The sequence below is a fragment of the Choloepus didactylus genome, chromosome 5, assembly GCF_015220235.1.
Source record: "Choloepus didactylus isolate mChoDid1 chromosome 5, mChoDid1.pri, whole genome shotgun sequence".
Classification (NCBI taxonomy): domain Eukaryota; kingdom Metazoa; phylum Chordata; class Mammalia; order Pilosa; family Megalonychidae; genus Choloepus; species Choloepus didactylus.
The window spans coordinates 63,751,343-63,769,675 of NC_051311.1; the positions used below are offsets into that span (position 1 = coordinate 63,751,343).

At 40.3% G+C, this 18,333-nt stretch overlaps 1 protein-coding gene across 1 annotated transcript; it reads right to left on the bottom strand.

The window, feature by feature from the left end:
* Positions 1-4,466: 4,466 nt before the first annotated feature.
* HILPDA (hypoxia inducible lipid droplet associated) lies at positions 4,467-6,467 on the bottom strand. Its single transcript, XM_037836227.1, has 2 exons — positions 6,319-6,467; positions 4,467-5,409 (listed from the first exon to the last, which is right to left on the bottom strand). Exon 2 carries the CDS (start codon positions 5,339-5,341, stop codon positions 5,141-5,143), a length of 201 nt encoding a protein of 66 aa, XP_037692155.1. The 5' UTR covers positions 5,342-5,409; positions 6,319-6,467; the 3' UTR covers positions 4,467-5,140.
* Positions 6,468-18,333: the final 11,866 nt, after the last annotated feature.

The following is an 18,333-nucleotide window of genomic DNA, read 5'->3' on the forward strand; positions in this document are numbered from 1 at the left end:
CCACTGTCCACATATTTCTATCATAGAATCATGACATATTTTATTTATTTACATGCTTCCCCCCACTGCCCCCTTTACTGTATTGTAAGTTATCTGAGGCAGGTAATCATGAGCTCTTATTCCACACCTGGCAACCAGTAGGTGCTGTGTGCAATAAATCAGTAAGAACAGGCTAAGTTATACTGTAGTAACAAAAAAACCCCCAAACCCCAGTAACTTAATAATAACAAAAATTTATTCCTCATTTATAGTACTTGTTCATCATGGTTTGGCTAAGAGTGCTGCTCCATGGTAACCTCACTACAAGACCTACCCTAATGGAACAGTTCCATCTGAAACATTGCTGGTCATGGCAGCAGAGGGAAAGAGAGCTTTGGAGGTTCTTAAACAAGAACTTAAATACTTCCATCTGGAATTGCACGAGTCACTTTCATGTACAACTCATTGGCTGGAATTAATTAATGGCCTCATCCAACCACAAGGTGTCAGACATACAATTCTACCATGTGCCTAGAAGGTGGGGGCAGAAATATTTGGAGAACATTAGTGACTCCACTAATGACAGATCACTATCCTGCCCATAGGTGGAATATACTCATTACATCTACCTACCCCCAAGCAGAATTCCATTCAGCCACATCAGGTTGAAATTCCACAATCTTCCTCGATAAACTGGGCATCTGACCATCTTTAGTCCATTTTCTGCCCAGACAGATGGGGCCCTTGAGTCTCTTTTTATTCCAGAATCCATTAGTCTAGATCCCAAAGGGAGGACAATTTGGAGCAGAACCCCCAGCTGACCCATGATGGATAGGTAACATGAACTAAGAAATAAATCTCTTCTAAGCTGTTGAGATTTTAGGGTAGTTGCAGCATAACCTAAATGACTGATACAGAAATTGGAAACTAGAAGGGATGTTACATATCAACAAACAAACAAACAAAACCCCTAATATGTATGAATTAACAGATAGAAGGCAGCAAAAAGATCTTATTGGAAGCTAGAAAGATGGCAGCCCATGTTATGTAGTAGCAAAATATTTGGTTAAACTGTTACCTGCAGTAACTTGGAAGACAAATACTTTAATAAGCTTATAGATCTAGGAGAAGCAGTCAGAGAACAGAATTTTCTGAGTCTGAATGGGTTACTGTTGGTTGCCATTGGCAAAGCACCACAAGCAGAGATGAACTTAGAAACCTGGCCGGCTTGCAAGCAGGCCTAAGGGAACTAGAGACTACAGAAACGCGTAGGCTTGCAGGGTTGCCTGGAGCAATGGCTTCTCAGCTCTAACTGATGATAGATAAAACTGGAAAATGTTTGGAGTGACAAAAGCCAATTCAGACTACATCTTGCAAGTCAGGACTAATTGTCCCGGTTTGCCCAGCACTGTCCCAGTTTTAGCACCGGAAGTTCTGCGTCCCAGGAAATCCCTCTCCCAAGCAAACCGGAGTATGGGTCAACCTATTTGTGGGAAGGATCAAAACAGTGGCTTGACCATCACATCCACTGATGAAATCCCTGAGTGGATTAAATTATCTTAGAACAAAGACTTCATTATGGTTGTAGCACCCACTAAATCATTTAAATTAAACTAAATGGCTTGGGGATGAGACTTAAAGTGCAACTCTCCAACTAAGAGCTCAAAAGACCCCAAATTAGTCAGTAGCATGAGAATGAGAAAATATATCCAATTTAAGAAGTATTGTTTAGAAAAGGGCTGTAGACAATACATGTGCCACTGACACATGAAACTGCCTGAAATCACAGATAGAAAGCCAAGTTCACTGGTTTTGTTCACTTCATACTTTCTGTCTGCATTATGTTGATGGAGGTGGCTATTTCATTCGTTAATTACTGTTTTGTTTTCTCCTTTGTATCTGAAGTACCTTTAATTTATTTAATATCCATTGTTTTGAACTCTGCAATTCCTGGAGTACCCGTTAGCTTTTAATATTTATACTAACCAGGGTTGTTCACTCACCGTTTAATGTTTTATTTGCAGTAAACTGAGCTCCAAAATTTCCTTTAGAGAACACTCCCATCCTTAAGTTTTTTTTTTTTTTGAAGTTGTAAGATAGAAAATTTTACTAATAAGCATAGTAAGTATAGTCAAAGGAAAAAATACAGAAATCCAAGATTCACATCATGATAATTTATGAAATATCCTCAATACAATTTCAGCTTTTTGTATTTGTTTCTATTTAACTTATCTTACCATCATTTTGTCATTGCTTTTCCTTAAGTTTTACATTCCTTACTGCTTTACTAAATATTAAATGTTCATTGACAGAGGCGGGGCAAGATGGCGGATTGGTGAGCTGTATGTTTTAGTTACTCCTCCAGGAAAGTAGGTAGAAAGCCAGGAACTGTGTGGACTGGACACCACAGAGCAATCTGACTTTGGGCATACTTCATACAACACTCATGAACACATCGAACTGCTGAGATCAGCGAAATCTTTGATTTAAAAAAAAAAAATGTTAAAAAAAAAAAAAACAAGTTAAAAAAACGTAGAGCCCCCTTGAGGAGCCTGTGGAGAATGCAGGGGTATTGGCCTACCCCACCTCAGTGGTTGCTAACATGACCACAGACATAGGGGACTGGTGGTTTGATGGGTTGAGCCCTCTACCACAGGATTTACCCTTGGGAAGACTGTTGCTGCAAAGGAGAGGCTAGGCCTCCCTATAATTGTGCCTAAGAGCCTCCTCCCGAATGCCTCTTTGTTGCTCAGATGTGGCCCTCTCTCTCTACCTAAGCCAACTTGAAAGGTGAAATCACTGCCCTCCCCCCTACGTGGGATCAGACACCCAGGGAAGTGAATCTCCCTGGCAACGTGGAATATGACTCCCGGGGAGGAATGTAGACCCGGCATCGTGGGATGGAGAACATCTTCTTGACCAAAAGGGGGATGTGAAAGGAAATGAAATAAGCTTCAGTGGCAGAGAGATTCCAAAAGGAGCCAAGAGGTCACTCTGGTGGGCATTCTTACACACAATTTAGACAACCCTTTCTAGGTTCTAAAGAATTGGGGTAGCTGGTGGTAGATACCTGAAACTATCAAACTACAACCCAGAACCCATGAATCTCGAAGACAATTGTATAAAAATGTAGCTTATGAGGGGTGACAATGGGACTGTGAAAGCCATAAGGACCACACTCCCCTTTGTCTAGTTTATGGATGGATGAGTAGAAAAATAGGGGAAGGAAACAAACAAACAGACAGACAAAGGTACCCAGTGTTCTTTTTTACTTTAACTGCTCTTTTTCACTTTAATTATTATTCTTGTTATTTTTGTGTGTGTGCTAATGAAGGTGTTAGGGATTGATTTAGGTGATGAATGTACAACTATGTAATGGTACTGTGAACAACTGAATATACAATTTGTTTTGTATGACTGCATGGTATGTGAATATATCTCAATAAAATGAAGATTTAAAAGAAAAAATGTTCATTGGCAATTTTGGGGACACAGAAGTAAAAGGAATCTGTCATTACATAATAAAATTTGTTTTAAACTCACACATCAAATGTGCTTTGATGATTTTTTTTTCATTTAGATTTCAAACAATGATAGGATTGCCATTCTAACGTAAATCTTGGAGATCTGCTTATTTGTAAATAGCCTATTGCTTGTTTGGAAAAATTAACCAGTGAACAGTATTTTTCTAGGAAAAAAAAAAGCCAAGTACATGTTGGTGATGGTAGCACAATATTGTGAATGTAATTAATACCACCAAATTGTACATGTGAGTTTGGTTAAAATGGGAAATTTTCAGTTATATATATTACTACAATAAAAAGTTAAAAAACACCACAGACAATTCCTACCCTCTGGTAAAAAAATATATCCAACCCATCATACATAAGATGACGCACATACCAAGATGAGAGTATAAATAGATATATTACCACAAGCAGAGAAGTGAAATGCTTGCACTTTGGGTAGGGAATGGAGGTGTATCAGATACAAAAAAAAAACAAAACCTCCATTTTTGAGTAAGTAAAGGCCAAGCTGCTTAGATCTGGGGGAAAGAGCAGAAATAATCATCTGTGATCTGTGGACATTTTTCCAGCTTACCTTGAGAACAATCAGAATTAAGCAATCATTCTGATGGACAACTAAATGACATTTAAGAGTACAGAAGAAAAAAGCCAAGGGCCTCAGACTGGAGGTAAGAGGGTTGGATGAAATGATTTTTCTTCTTTCAAGATGGATAAAATCAAGAGAGGACTTTAATAGTCTTGGCCTCAGAGCTCAGGTAACTGGTTGATACAGGGCAGGCCCAATGGCCCTGCCTCCAAATTCAGAGGTTTACTGACCTTATGTTTTAAACAAAGTGCTTTAAGCACTTTCTTGTTTCAAAGGAAACTATATAAGCACTTTAAGATGTTAAAACTCAGATCTAGGAATGAAGACCCTTAACTACCACTAATTCTAAGGGCAAAAATCAACATGACACATAGTGAAAACATATATTCAACTTTATTGTTTTAGAAAAATTCTTTTAAGCCACATGGTGGCTATCATGCCCATGTCCTGGGCAGGCTTTGCTCCCACTTCTGACCAAAACACACATATACAATACACACTATGTTGGAGGAAGGGCTTAGAAACATAAAACAAGAAGTAGACAATGAATACATACCACATCCTCCCCCTTCCCCACAGCCAACCCACAAACCTCTGTTATTCAAACCCAGAGAAGCTCTCACGAAAGAAAGACCAAACACCAAATCAACTGACTATTGAAAGACACCCAGGTCCAAAGGCAGCTCTTGCAGGACCTTTAAGGAGTAGGATCAATAACATCACCATTTCCCAACAGTTGAAATTGCAGCACTAGGCCCATCTGAGAAAAGGCAGAGTCACAATGTCCAGGGCAGCAAAGTACATAATAGACCTTGGGGAGAAGATTGAGATCACACCACCCCACAGTCATAAGCAACCCATTCACACTTCTGGGTTAAACAGGCTCTTTTTCTAAGGTAAGGATTATTGAGAAAGAGAGGACCTTCAAGGGCCTAGTAACGGTCAGTTCTCTGATAACACTGATATCCCAAGCTCATCTGCCTAGGAACTGGGACACCTGGCTGGACATGTTTAGACCAGTGTTCCAAGGTTATGGCAGACGGAGGTCTTATTGCACCCCTCTGGGCTGAGACTGATGGTCTGGAAGGCCCTTGGGGGGCTCTGTGCCGACTAGTTGACCTCTGGTAGTCCAGGAGCTCCCAGGCGATGGGCCTTCAAGTAAATTTCCCAGTGGCTCCATCAGTCTAAAGAAGATGGACAGCAGGGTCAGCACCACACCCAAGAAGTAGAGGTTCAACATATGCTTCATGGCTGAAAGGATCCCACTCTTTTGCAGAGCGGATAGAGCTGCCTTCTGTTTCCGGAGGGCTCTGGATCCTGAGGAAAGAGAGGAGATGATGATCTACAGCCTTCTGGGATATGCTAGCATCTGTCCCTTACCCTTCTCTCTCCAAGGAGCTAATGTAAAGGCTTAACCAGCCAGGAGACAGGGACCAGTGGACATTCTTCCACAACAGAACCTCCAAATGTATTTATACCGTAAACTCTATGGTTGCAGGACTAGTCTTGCTTCTTGGACTAATTCAAGGTCACTTCATAATTTATTTCTGAAGACTCTGCTCCTGCCAGGTGCAATACGCAGTCCCTGCACTGCAGTCCAGGGACAAATGATCTTCCTGACATATAGACCAAATACTTTTGTTGGAGGGAGGGGAGACAGAAGAACATGCTCTTGAGAAAGCCACGATCTAGAAGTCTTCTCCACATCTCGGTAGGATTTGAGTTAACCATAAGCCTTTTGAAAATCAAAAGAACTCTGAGAGGGTCCCATCCATCAAGTCCACTCCTTCAACAAATATACCCTAAACGCTATAATGTGTTGGGTCCCCTGCAACGTACTATGACCACACAGAAATCCTGCAGACACGAATCCTGCCCTCATGGAGCTCACAGTCTAGGGGCGAGACCGGCAAGAAGACAGGCAGTCACCACACAACAGCACACTAACTGCTGTGACAGGAAAACGTTACGGGTGCTTTGGGAGGGCATGACACAGACGACTCAGGACTGGCGAGGATGCGGTCGGCCACGTGGACCCACAGGCTCATAGTCCTAGACAGGGCCATCCCTGAAAAAAACCTGGGTTGGGGCGGCTGCCTGGAAACCCCGGGTGCGGACCTGGGTGAGAAGAGCGGTTCCTGGCCGCGCAGCGCCAGCCCGGGAGCTCAGCCTGGAGGTTTGGGCCGGGAAGCGAAGGGAACTGGGGAAACCCACAAGGCCGCTCACCTTGAGACGGAAGGGCCGGGAGTGGTCCACTAGCAGCCGTGCAGCCGTTGAAAAGAAAACCTGCCACAGTGCAGCGCGGGTTTTTAAACGACAGGGCTCTCAGAAGACACAAAACCAGCCCGCCGGAAAGCGCCGTCCCAGGCCGTCCCCTGCACCGCCCGTTTATATGCCAGACCCCGCCCCGCCAAGGGAGGCGCATGCGCACTCGAACAGCACGCACGCGTCCTGACGCACGTACGAGGGCCCCGCCAGCAAGGCGAGGGAGTTGGGGGTTGGGTATTGTGTTGCTGTCGCTCGTCAAAGGAGCTGTTTCTGAAGACGCTTTGCGGTGTGGCTCTGAGTCACTGAGGTCTGGAGTGTTACCAGACGTGTGTATTAACTTCGACCGCCTCTTTCTGCTGTAGAAAACTGTTCAAGAAGTCAGAAAGCATTTACCCCCAGACCAAGTTGGTGGAAAACACACACTTCTGAGGTGACCCAGTCTAAGCACCCTCATATCGAATGAAGTCCAGGCAGCGGGAGAAGGGTTCTTCACGAGATTTCAACGAAGTACGATTGTCAGACCCCCATCCCCATCCCGATGTTTACCCCATTTCAGGGACTGAAGGAACCAGAGTGAATTTTCATCTCTTTGAGGTACCAAGGTTCCAGCCAGACACCACCACCACTGCCGCCAGTTCCAAGTCCTGAGGTTTAATTTGCCATCGGTATCGGTGGAATGGTAAGGCCATTTTGCCTCGTCTTAAATTCTGTTCCCTGTGAGTGTTTCATGCTGTTTAGGAAAATGGGAAATACTCATCTGGCCCTGGTGTCTATGCTGTGTATGGGCAAGTCACCTGTACTCATTGGGCCTCAGTTTCCTCAGCTAAAATTAGAGCATTAGTCACTCAGTGATTTTTGAGGTTGCTTTCAGCTTGAACCGAAGACCTAGGAAGTCACAGTCCGGTCTTACGCCTAGATTTGGGGTCTAGGGAGCCTTAATAAACAAGCTCCACCCCCAACCGAAGATGCCCTGTAGTGAACGCGCCAAACGTGGGATCTCAGAAAATAAGAGTCATGGGATCTCAGAAAATAAGAGTCATGGGGAGATACCCGGAGTACGAAAGCCCCTTGGGGACATTTACGCCACCCTGTAAGGGAATTATGTCGGGGCTCCACTGCCTTTTTCAAGGGGAGGAAAGGTATTAGGACAAAGCTCGCGGGTAGCGATGACCCAAGGCAGGCCCACTGAGCTCGGTCCCGTGTGCCTCGGTCGAGGGCCTGGGCCGGATGGGAGAGAGCCACGGAACTCCCACAGCTCTGTGGGCTCTGCAGAAAAGGGATGGAACGGGAGTTTCTGGCCGAGGGGAAGGGAGGATCCAAGTCGACTCCGGCCGCGACCTTTCCCCTACTTTCCCGGCTCTCTGTGGTCCCTCGGGGGAGGGGCAGGGAAGGTGGGGATGGTGTCATGCTAGCCGGCCCTAGGCAGACACTTTAAAACTTACTTTATGGTTCAGCCTGCAGGAATTTTTGGTCCTTTGTTATATCAGTTTCATCTGTTTTTCTGCCTTGTTTTTGGTGAACCCTCTCTCACACTGTCATTAGGAGAGACTCAGGTTTTGAAATCACACTGCTTGATGTCCCAAGCGCTACCACTTGTTGGTTGGGGGCATTGGGTGAGTCCTTTAATCTTTCTGTGCTTCGGTTTCCTCAACTGCTACATGGGATAGTAACAGTCCTTACCTGGAAATTAAATGAATTAATCTATATAAAGCCTGGCAACAATGCCTGACCCATAGAAAATATTCCGTAAATGTTAGGATAATCGGTATCAAAGCCCCATTGAGTATCTAATCAAGGATATAAAGGACTTGTACACAGAAAACTACAACCAAAGCTAAAATAAATTAAAGAAGACCTAAATAAAGGGAAGGATGTTCCTTGTTCATGGATTGGAATACTAAATATCATTAAGATGTCAGTGCTTCCCAAAGCAATTTATAGAGTCAGTGTGATCCCAATCAAAATTCCAAAAACCCTCTTTGCATAAATGGAAAAGCCAATCATTAAATTTCTTTGGAAGGGTAAGTGGCCCCAACTATCTAAAGCCATCTTAAAAAGGAAGTATGAAGTTGAAGGACTCACACTTCCCAGTCTTAAAACTTATTACAAAGCCATATTAATCAAAACAGCATGGTACTGGCCCAAGGACAGACATATAGACCAATGTAATAGAATTGAGAGCTCAGAAATCAGCCCTCACATTTATAGCCAACTGATTTTTGACAAGGTGGCAAAGACCACTCAATAGGGAAAAAATCGTCTCTTCAACAAATAGTACTGGGATAATTGGATCTCCATTTGCAAAAAAGAAGTTGGAGGCCCTCTCCCTCACACCATATACAAAAATCAACTCAAAATAGATCGAAAACCTAAATATAAGAGCTAGAAGTATCAAACTCCCAGAAGAAAACATAGGGCAACATCTTCAGGACCTTGTATTAGGCAATGGTTTCTTAGACTTTAAACCCAAAACACAAGCAACAAAAGAAAAAATAGATAAATGGGACCTCATCAAACCTTTGTTACTCAAAGGACTTGATCATGAAAGTAAAATGACAACCTACACAATGGGAGAAGGTATTTGGAAACCACATATTTGATAAAGAATTAATATCCAGAATGTATATAGAAATCCTTCAACTTAACAAAAAGACATCTAATTTAAAAATGGGCAAAAGCATAACATTCTTTGAAATTTGCTCTCTAACTACTTGTTAAATCATACTTCGAAAGTTATCACTGTTATGGATACATGTTAAATTTCACAATAAAAAATGTATTTTAAAAAAATGGGCAAAAGACTTGAACAGACTTATCTCCAAAGATATACAAATGGTCAAAAAAGCACATGAAAAGATGCTCAACATCACTAGCCATTAGGGAAATGCAAATCAAAACTACAAGATACCATTTCACATCCATTAGAATGACTGCTATTAAAAAAAATGGATAACTTTACAAGTGTTGTTCTGGGTATATACCCAAAATAATTGAAAGCAGAGACTCAAAAAGGTATTTTCATACTGATGTTCACAGCAGTGTTATTAACAACTGCCAGAAGATGGAAGCAATGTGTGTCCATCAATGATGAAGAGATAAATAAAATGTGGTATATACATACAATTGAATCTTATTCAGCCATAAAGAAGAATGAAGTCCTGATACATACAACTTGGATGAATCTTGAAGATACCATGTTGCATGAAATAAGCCAGACACAAAAGGACGACTATTGTATGATCTCACTGACTTGAAACAATTAGAATAAGCAAACTCATAGAGTCAGAATCTAGAATATAGGTTACCAAGGGACAGGGTGGGGATAAGGAATGGAAAGTTAAGGCTTAAAATGTACAAGGTTCTTGTTTGGAATGATGGAAATGTTCTGGTAATGGTTGGTGGTGATGGTAACAACATTGTGAATGCAGTTAGCACTGAAATATATATCTGAATATGATATATTAAAAGGGGAAATGTTAGATTATATATATGGTAACAGAATACAATTATTTTAGAAAATCCATGAAACTATGCAGTGAACCCTAAGTTAAACTTTAGTTAATAGTACAAGTTAACTTTAATCAACACTATAGTTGTAAAAATGTGCTATCATAAAGTGTAACAGATGTTCCACACTAATGTAAGGTGTTGGTGGTGGGATGGTGTATGGGAATAATGTATTTTATTCATGATTGTTCTGTAAACCCACAACTTCTCTAATAATAATAATTTAAAAAAAAACATTGAGGGACTTTGCTCAAAGTAATCTATATTCAATGTATGAATGCAGGAATTCTGTAATAACCCTTTGGGCTTTGCTTATTGTGAGCTCGAAATTTATATTTTCACACAGCTGGAGGGAATGAATGGGCACCTCTTCAACAGTTCCCTGTCCCGGATGGAAATAACGAGGGTTTGAGAGAGCATAGCCCTGTGCTTTCCCATCCATCAAACTCAAATATTCTTGACCATCTTCCCTGGGTAAGTACTGGGCCTTTGAACTGGTATTCTAGTCATGTCTCTACCACATTGGCCAAGTTAATTGGCCTCTGTAAAGTCTTAGTGTCCTTATCCTAAAATTGGGAAAATAATATATAAAAGAGAAAGTTGTTGCATTGGAACTGGCGGTTTGATGTGCCGAGCCCTCGATCGTGGGACTTGCCCTTATGAAGCTCGTTACTGCAAAGGAGAGGCTAAACTTGCATTTAATTGTGCCTAAAAGTCTCCCCGGAGTATCTCTTTGTTGCTCGGATATGGCCCTCTCTCTCTCTAACCGAGCCACTTTGGCAGGTGAACTCACTGCCCTCCCCCCTACGTGGGACCCGACTCCCAGGGGTGTAAATCTCCCTGGCAACACAGGATATGACTCCCGGAGATGAATCAGGACCCGGCATCGTGAGATTGAGAATATCTTCTTGACCAAAAGGGGGATGCAAAATGAGATGAAATAGTTTCAGTGGCTGAGAGATTTCAAATGGAGTCGAGAGGTCACTCTGGTGGACATTCTTATGCACTATATAGACAACACCTCTTAGGTTTTAATGTATTGGAATAGCTAGAAGTAAATACCTGAAACTACCAAACTCCAGCCCGGTAGTCTGGACTCCTGAAGACAATTATATGATAATGTAGATTACAAGGGTGACAGTATGATTGTGAAAACTTTGTGGCTCACACTCCCTTTATCTAGTGTAAGGATGGATGAGTAGAAAAATGGGGATAAAAACTAAATGACAAATACAGTGGGATGGGGGGATGGTATGGGTGTTCTTTTTTTTTACTCTTATTTTTTATTCTGATTCTGATTCTTTCTGATGTAAAGAAAATGTTGAGAATAGATTGTGGTGATGAATGCATAACTATATGATCGTACTGTGAGCAGTTGATTGTATACCATGGATGATTGTATGGTATGTGGATATGTTTCAATAAAACTGAATTTAAAAGAAAAAAAAAAGAGAGGGTTGTTGTAATGTTAGAAATAATGCATGTAAAGTATGAATGACATAGGAGATGCTCAATAAACAGTAGCCATTATTATATTAAAAAGCATAAAGGCAGATTTTTGTTCTAAAATGAACTCTTACTTGGTTGGGTAAACAAGACCTAAAAAGATAACTAACAACCCAAAGGCAGGGTATGGTAATGGTTAGAAATTAGTAGGACTTGAGTTTGAATCTGTCTGTGCAATTTGCTAGCTATTGTCCTTGGGCAATTTAGTTAATCTCTGCTAGTCTCAGTTTCTTCAATTATAGAATGGAAGTAATACTAATTCTTACCTACTAAGATTGTTAGGAAGATTAAATTAAATTATGGATGTAAAGTACTTTAGTATATATTGAAGACAAAATAAATGGTTGTTGATAATCTAATTAGCTCCTAAGGTAAATATGATAAATGTTCTGCAATGCTTGGGAGCCCAGAAATGGAGAAGAGAGATAACTGGGTGGTAGAGAGATACAAAGTAAGAACATAATTAGGGTGGCAATGTTCTGTTTGGGGATCTGGAATGTTAACATTCACCATTGTTATAAAGAAGAGTGGAAACAAAATAAGCATTCACCAAGTAACTGGCATATGCCAAGCATTTTGCTAAATGCATTGTATGTGTTATTTAACTTAATTCTTATAACAACCCTGTGAGGTAGGTATTACTACCTCCCTTCTTTTTTAATCACACTCTTTCCACCAAAGGCGAAAAACACTTCTCTTCACCTGGTCTTTTACTTATCCTCATATCTCAATTCAAACGTGTTTCCTCCAGGAACACTTTTCTGACCCAGGGACCCTTGTTACAGGTTTCATTAGCTCAATTTACGTTCTTCTTGTACTTTGTTACTTTACCCTTGGGTGTATTAATGTCTCCTTCCCCTCAAAAGCCTGAAAACTTCAATGAAAGCAGTGTCTGGGTCTCATTTTGCTTTCATTCCATTCCTGGCACCTACTACCACATAGCAGGTTTTCAATAAATATTTGTTGATTGAAGGAATAAATGAACTAATGATTATCTTACCCAGTGCCTTCAGTGAGCCCCCATTGTACCACCAAAGAAAGGTAGATAGGGCCCCATGACAAGCCTTCTTTGGGTTCTATTTCCTCCTTAGGAACTGCTAACAAAGAAAAGCTCTTTGTGAGCTGCCCTTGTCCCCAAATCCCTCAACAGAAGGGATTCCATAATTGGCACACAGGAGAACCATATTAAGAATACAGTCTCTTCACAAATTTGATCTTATGATTTAGTGTCTATTTAAAGAACATGTCCTTCCATTGCTGGTGAGTATAAATTGATAGGCCCTCTATGGAAATCACTTTGGCAATATCTATAAAAATAGATGAATTCTTTGACCCAGAATTCTACTTCTAGGAATTAATCCTACAGACAGATTATTACATGTGGAGAATGGAATATTTTCAGAGGTAGGCATTGAGATACTGTTTGTATTAGCAAATGACTGGAAAAAATATAAAAGCCTATCAATAGGGGACTGGGTAAATAAATTATAGTACATTTATACAATGGATTACCATAAAGCCAGCAAAAAAAGAATAAGCAGTTCTGTGCATGCTGATGTGATCTCCATGAAATAGTGTTAAGTGAAAAAGGCAGCATATAAAAGCAGTATATATTATGTGTATAGTGTATTATACTTTGTGTTAAAACAAACACACAAAAGAAAGTGTACATAGTGAGATTCCACTTCACACCAACTAGGATGGCTATAAAAATGACAATAGCAACAACCAAAAATGGAAAATAACAAGTGTTGGTGAGGATGTAAGGAAAAGAACCCTCATAGATTACTGTTGGGATTGTAAAATGGTGGAGCTGCTGTGGAGAAGTTTGATGGTTCTTCAGAGAGAAAAACACAGTGTTACCATATGGCCCAGCAATCACTTTTAGGTATATACTCAAGAAAATTAAAAACATGTTCATACAAAAACTTGTACACAAATGTTCATAGCAGCATTATTCATAATAGCAAAAAAGTGGGAACAACCTAAATGTCCATCAGCTGATGAATGGATAAATTGTGGTACATCCATACAATGGAATATTATTAGCCATAAAAAGGAATGAAATGCTGATACATGCTGCAACATGGTCGAACCTCAAAAACACTATGCTAAGAGAAAGAAGCCAGACACAAAAGGCCACATATTTATGATTCTCTTTGTGAAGAATGAAATAGCTAGAATAGGCAGATCTGTGGAGACTGAAAGTAGATTAGAGGTTTCCAGGAACTGGGAAAAGAGGGGAAATGAGAGTGACTGCTAACAGATATATAGGGTTTCTTTTTGGAGTGATGAAAATGTTCTGAAATAAGACAGTGGTGATGTTTTCACAACCCTGTGAATATATATTAAACCATTGAATTTGAACACTTTAAAAGGGGGAAATTTTATGTTATATAAATTATATCTTGATAAAACTGTTATTTTAAAATAATGAGGACAAATTAAAGATATCAGATGACAAACAATAACAGAATTCACCACCACAGACCTTTACCAAGAAAACTTTTGAAGCATGAATTTAAGAAAGAAGAAAACTGAACCCAGAAGGAAGTAGTGCCATGCAAGAAGGAATGGGTATATAACTAGAAAACTCATGGTGTTAATATCTAGAACATAGGTTACCAGAAGATAGAATGAGGGCAGAGAATGGGGAATTGATGCTTATTTGTACAGAATATATAATTAGGTTTATTATAGATGTTTGGAAATGGTAGCACATTATAGTGAATATAATTAAAAGTGATGATATGTGGGTGCAATTATGGTTGAAAGGGAAAGTTTAGGGTCATGTATGTCATTAGAAGGAAAGCCAGAGGATGAGACATGGGACTGTAAAACATAGTGAACCCTTTTGAGGGTGAAAATATTCTAGAATTGATTGTGGTGATGAATGCTCAGTTCTGTGAATTTACTAGAAAACATTGATTATACACTTTAGATGGATTGTATAGTATGTGACTTCATCTCAATAAAACTGCTTTAAAAAAAAAGGAATAGAGAGCACACATTTAGAAAATATATGAATAAATCTAAAATTTTGACTGCTCAAAATGTTTTTTAAAATGTTTTAAATTTTTAATTTTTATAACAATAAAAATAAAAATTTATCAGGAAATTAATTTGGAAAAATAAATATAACAAGATGAAATTTTTAAAAATTGGTAAATAAAACATTTAAATGGGAGTGGTGATCACAGATAATGTTGATCAACTCCTTTTATTTGGAAGGAAATTAGATATTGATTAATTTTAAGCTTTTTAAATCCCCATATTAAAATTTTAAGAGTAGCTTTTTGTTCTCCCCTTCCCTTCTTGAACAATCCAGTCCTCAAGCCATTAGTTAGAGCAGACAAGTTGCCTGTGGTGAAGCAGAATACTAGTGGCACAGAGTAGAATGTCTCTTTTATTTACTGCTGTATCCTCAGTGTCTGCAACATATTAAATGCTCAATAAATATTTGTTGATTGAGTGAATGAATTAATGAATGAATGGCTCACCACCTCACCTCCTTCTGTCAGTTCTCAGGGAGGCCTTCCTAATCATCCTATATAAAGTAGCACCCCCCCATCCTCCTTATCTCCCTTTCTCTGCTTTATTTTTCTTTGTAGTTCTAAACACCGCCAAACCTATTTTATATTTATTTGTTTATTATTTGTCTTCCCCCACTAGTCTGTAGCTCCTTGTGGACAAAGACTTGGATTATTTTGTCAATTACTGTATACCTAAGCCTAGAACAGTGCCTGGCATTGATGGTGCTCAACAAATATTTGTTGAATGAATGAATAACATCTCTTTGTATGACTGAAATATTTCATATTATTTTTTTAAAGAACAGAACAGCTGCTCAGTGACTGATTCTGTTTATTTGTATTTGCTGTGCAGCAACATTTTAACAATGATCATCTCTGGGTGATACAATTATGAACTTTTTTTCTTTTCTCTTCTCCCATGTACATATATTACTTTTACAATCAGAGAAAAAATTAAAATGTACTAGCATTTTGTAAAGTAATAGCTTGAGCAACATTGTGACAACAACAGATATGCAATGAAGGGAAAATGGCCAATTGAGTTTGGATGGAGAAATTGGGTCAAGGTCTTGGAGTAGCTAGAGGGAGGTGGGAGGATTACGGTAGTGTGGAGCATGAGAGGAGGAGCCCCATGGAAGGTAGGACCAAGCGTGAAAAATGGGCAGAGGGTAACTAAGGCAATCAGTGGTTTCCTCACCACCCACCTGGGGCCTCAGTCCTGAGTCTGGTGCTAGCACTAACTGCCACCCACCTGAGGCAAGTCACTACTCCAGGCCTCAGTGTCCTACTCTGTGAAAGTCTGGGCTGAGGGAGAGAAGCTGTGTCTAAGCCTTTTCTACTTCAGTTATGTGTGGTTCCAGAACCTGCAATGCGAAGCAGCAGCATGGGGGGAGGGAAGTCTCCTGCGGGCATGACAAGCCTCTGCCCCCAAGGCCCTTTTGGGAAATGCTTAATAAACAATGCAGAGTAGGAAAACATAGTATTCAAAACTATAGATGGCATATAAGTTAACCATGATAAATACACATACAGATAATCCTTGTTATTTGTGGATTCCATATTTGCAAATTTACCTTCTTGCTAAAATTTATTCATAACCCCAAAATCAACACACACAGCACTTTTGCAGTCATTTGCAGACATGTGCAGAGCAGCAAAAAAAATTGAGTCCAGCTGAGGTTGAAGGAGACACTGCCTTCTGTGTTTCAGTGCTCATACTATAAACAAGCGTCCTTTTCACGGTATGTTTAGTGCCATGTTTTTTGCATTTTTGTGTTTTTTTTTGGCCCCTAAGCATAGTACTGAAGTGCTGACTGGTGTTCCTAAGTGCAAGAAGGCTGTGATGCACCTTACAGAGAAAATATGTGTTCGATAAGCTTCATTCATACCTGAGTTATAGTGCCATTGGCCTTGAGTTCAATGTTAAAGAATCAAAAATAAATATTAAATAAAGTGTCTTTAAACAGAAACACAAGTAAAGCAAGATTATGTACTGATCAATTTTTGGAAATGTTGTGACCAGAGGCTCACAGCAACATAACCCAGTATTTCCTCCTCAGAACAATGGTTCGGTGTTTGCTAATGCAATGTGTGTGGTAACTTTATAGAACAGAACTGCCACGAATAATTAAAATTGACTCACTATTATATATAGACTGGATATACTCCCAAATATTAATATTTTTCTCTAGCCAAGGCCTTTATATTCATTGGTCACAACATGCCCACTACCTTGGGCCTACAGACTTGTCAAGGACTCTCAAAAATATTTGCACTATGGAAAACAAAATTTGTTGACTCCAAAATATTTTTAAAAGGCAAAAAATTTAATCAGTGGTCTACAAATATGCCTTTTTGTCAATTATAGATTTGCAGCTAGCTCAATAACTTTTAATGTGGGATATGGGTATATTTTAATAGGATGGAGGACATCCTACAGTAGTTATGTCTGAGGCCTGTGGAAGTTCTCAAAGCTGCTCTGTCTGGGTGGTGGATTATGGATTAGTTTTATAGTTTCCTATAGTTTCAAATGCTCTATTATGAACATGTTTTGTAAGAGGAGGAGAAAAAACATTCCATGAATGTTTTGAAAAAGCATCTTAATGAAAAAGCTTAGGAAAGATTTGGAGTGAAGAAGTCCCTGTTTCCTCATCTAAATAAAGGCTTATGGTCTATCTAGGCCTCAGTTTCTGTTGTTAATAATCAAAAAGGGAAATTCACTCAAAACTTAAATTTAAGAGAGTTCTCTCTTTGTGTTGTGGGTTGAATTGTATCCCCCCAAAAAGATACATTGATGTCCTAACCACTGGCACCTGTGAATATGACCTGATATGGAAATAGAATCTTAGCAGACATAATCAAGTTAAGATAAGATCATACTGGATTCAGGTGGATCCTTAATCCAATTATTTGTATCCTTGTAAGAAGAGGGATTTGGGTGCAGGGACACAGACACACCAAGAGGGAAGACAGCCATGTGAAGATGGAGGCAGAAATTGGCATGTTGCCTCAAGCCAAGGAATGCCACAGACTGTCGGCAGCCAGAAGCTAAGAAAAGGCAAGGAAGGATTCTTCCCTAGAGCCTTCAGCAGGATCATGGCCCTACCAACTCCTTCATCTTGGACTTCTGGCTTCCAGAGCTGTGAGAGAAGACAATTCTGTTGTTTTAAGTCACCCAGTTTGTGATAGTAGCCCTAGGAAACTAATATATGTGCTGTCCACTAAGTTTTTGTCCATCCAACAATTTAAGATAAATCCATGTGTTAACATATTGCTCTCTCCTTCCTTCATGGAATTATAAAATTACTGAATGTTAAGATGTTAGAGGAGAACTTCGCCTTCCTGTCATCTTGTCTTGGTGGTCACAGTGGACTTTGAGTGTGCGGAGCCCAGGTCACATGTGTATAGACTAGGCCTGGAGTGAACTTCATGCTGCTTGGCAAGTGGCTGTAGTAGCTGCAGGAAGGCAGGCATCTTGCTGTCCTGGCAGAAGTGGATGTTGGGTTAGTGGGGGCAGGCAAGGGGTTTCTCCAGGTCTCTGTGCTGTTTCCATTCATAATTACATCACCAACTTCCTTCTTTTCTCCCTGTCCCACCCCTGCTTGTGGCTACACACACATTCTGTATTTAACCATGTGTGCACATGGGCACGTTCCCCCTCTTCCTAGCTGGCTGGCACCTCTTCCCCCACACACAGATGCCCAGACATTTCTGCTGCCAGCTGACTAACTCCATGGCTCTGCTCCAAGTCTGCTAGTGGAGGGCAAGGGACTATCCTGCTGCCTTCTTCCTTAACCCAGCCAAGAAAGGCAGAAGCTGCTAAGGGGTAAGGGGATAAAGAAGGGAATAAGACAACCGGCCTTTGAGGAGGCTCTTACGCTTTTCTCCCTTTCCTGAGTGACTCTGCATTGGCTGTAACTAGATGGCA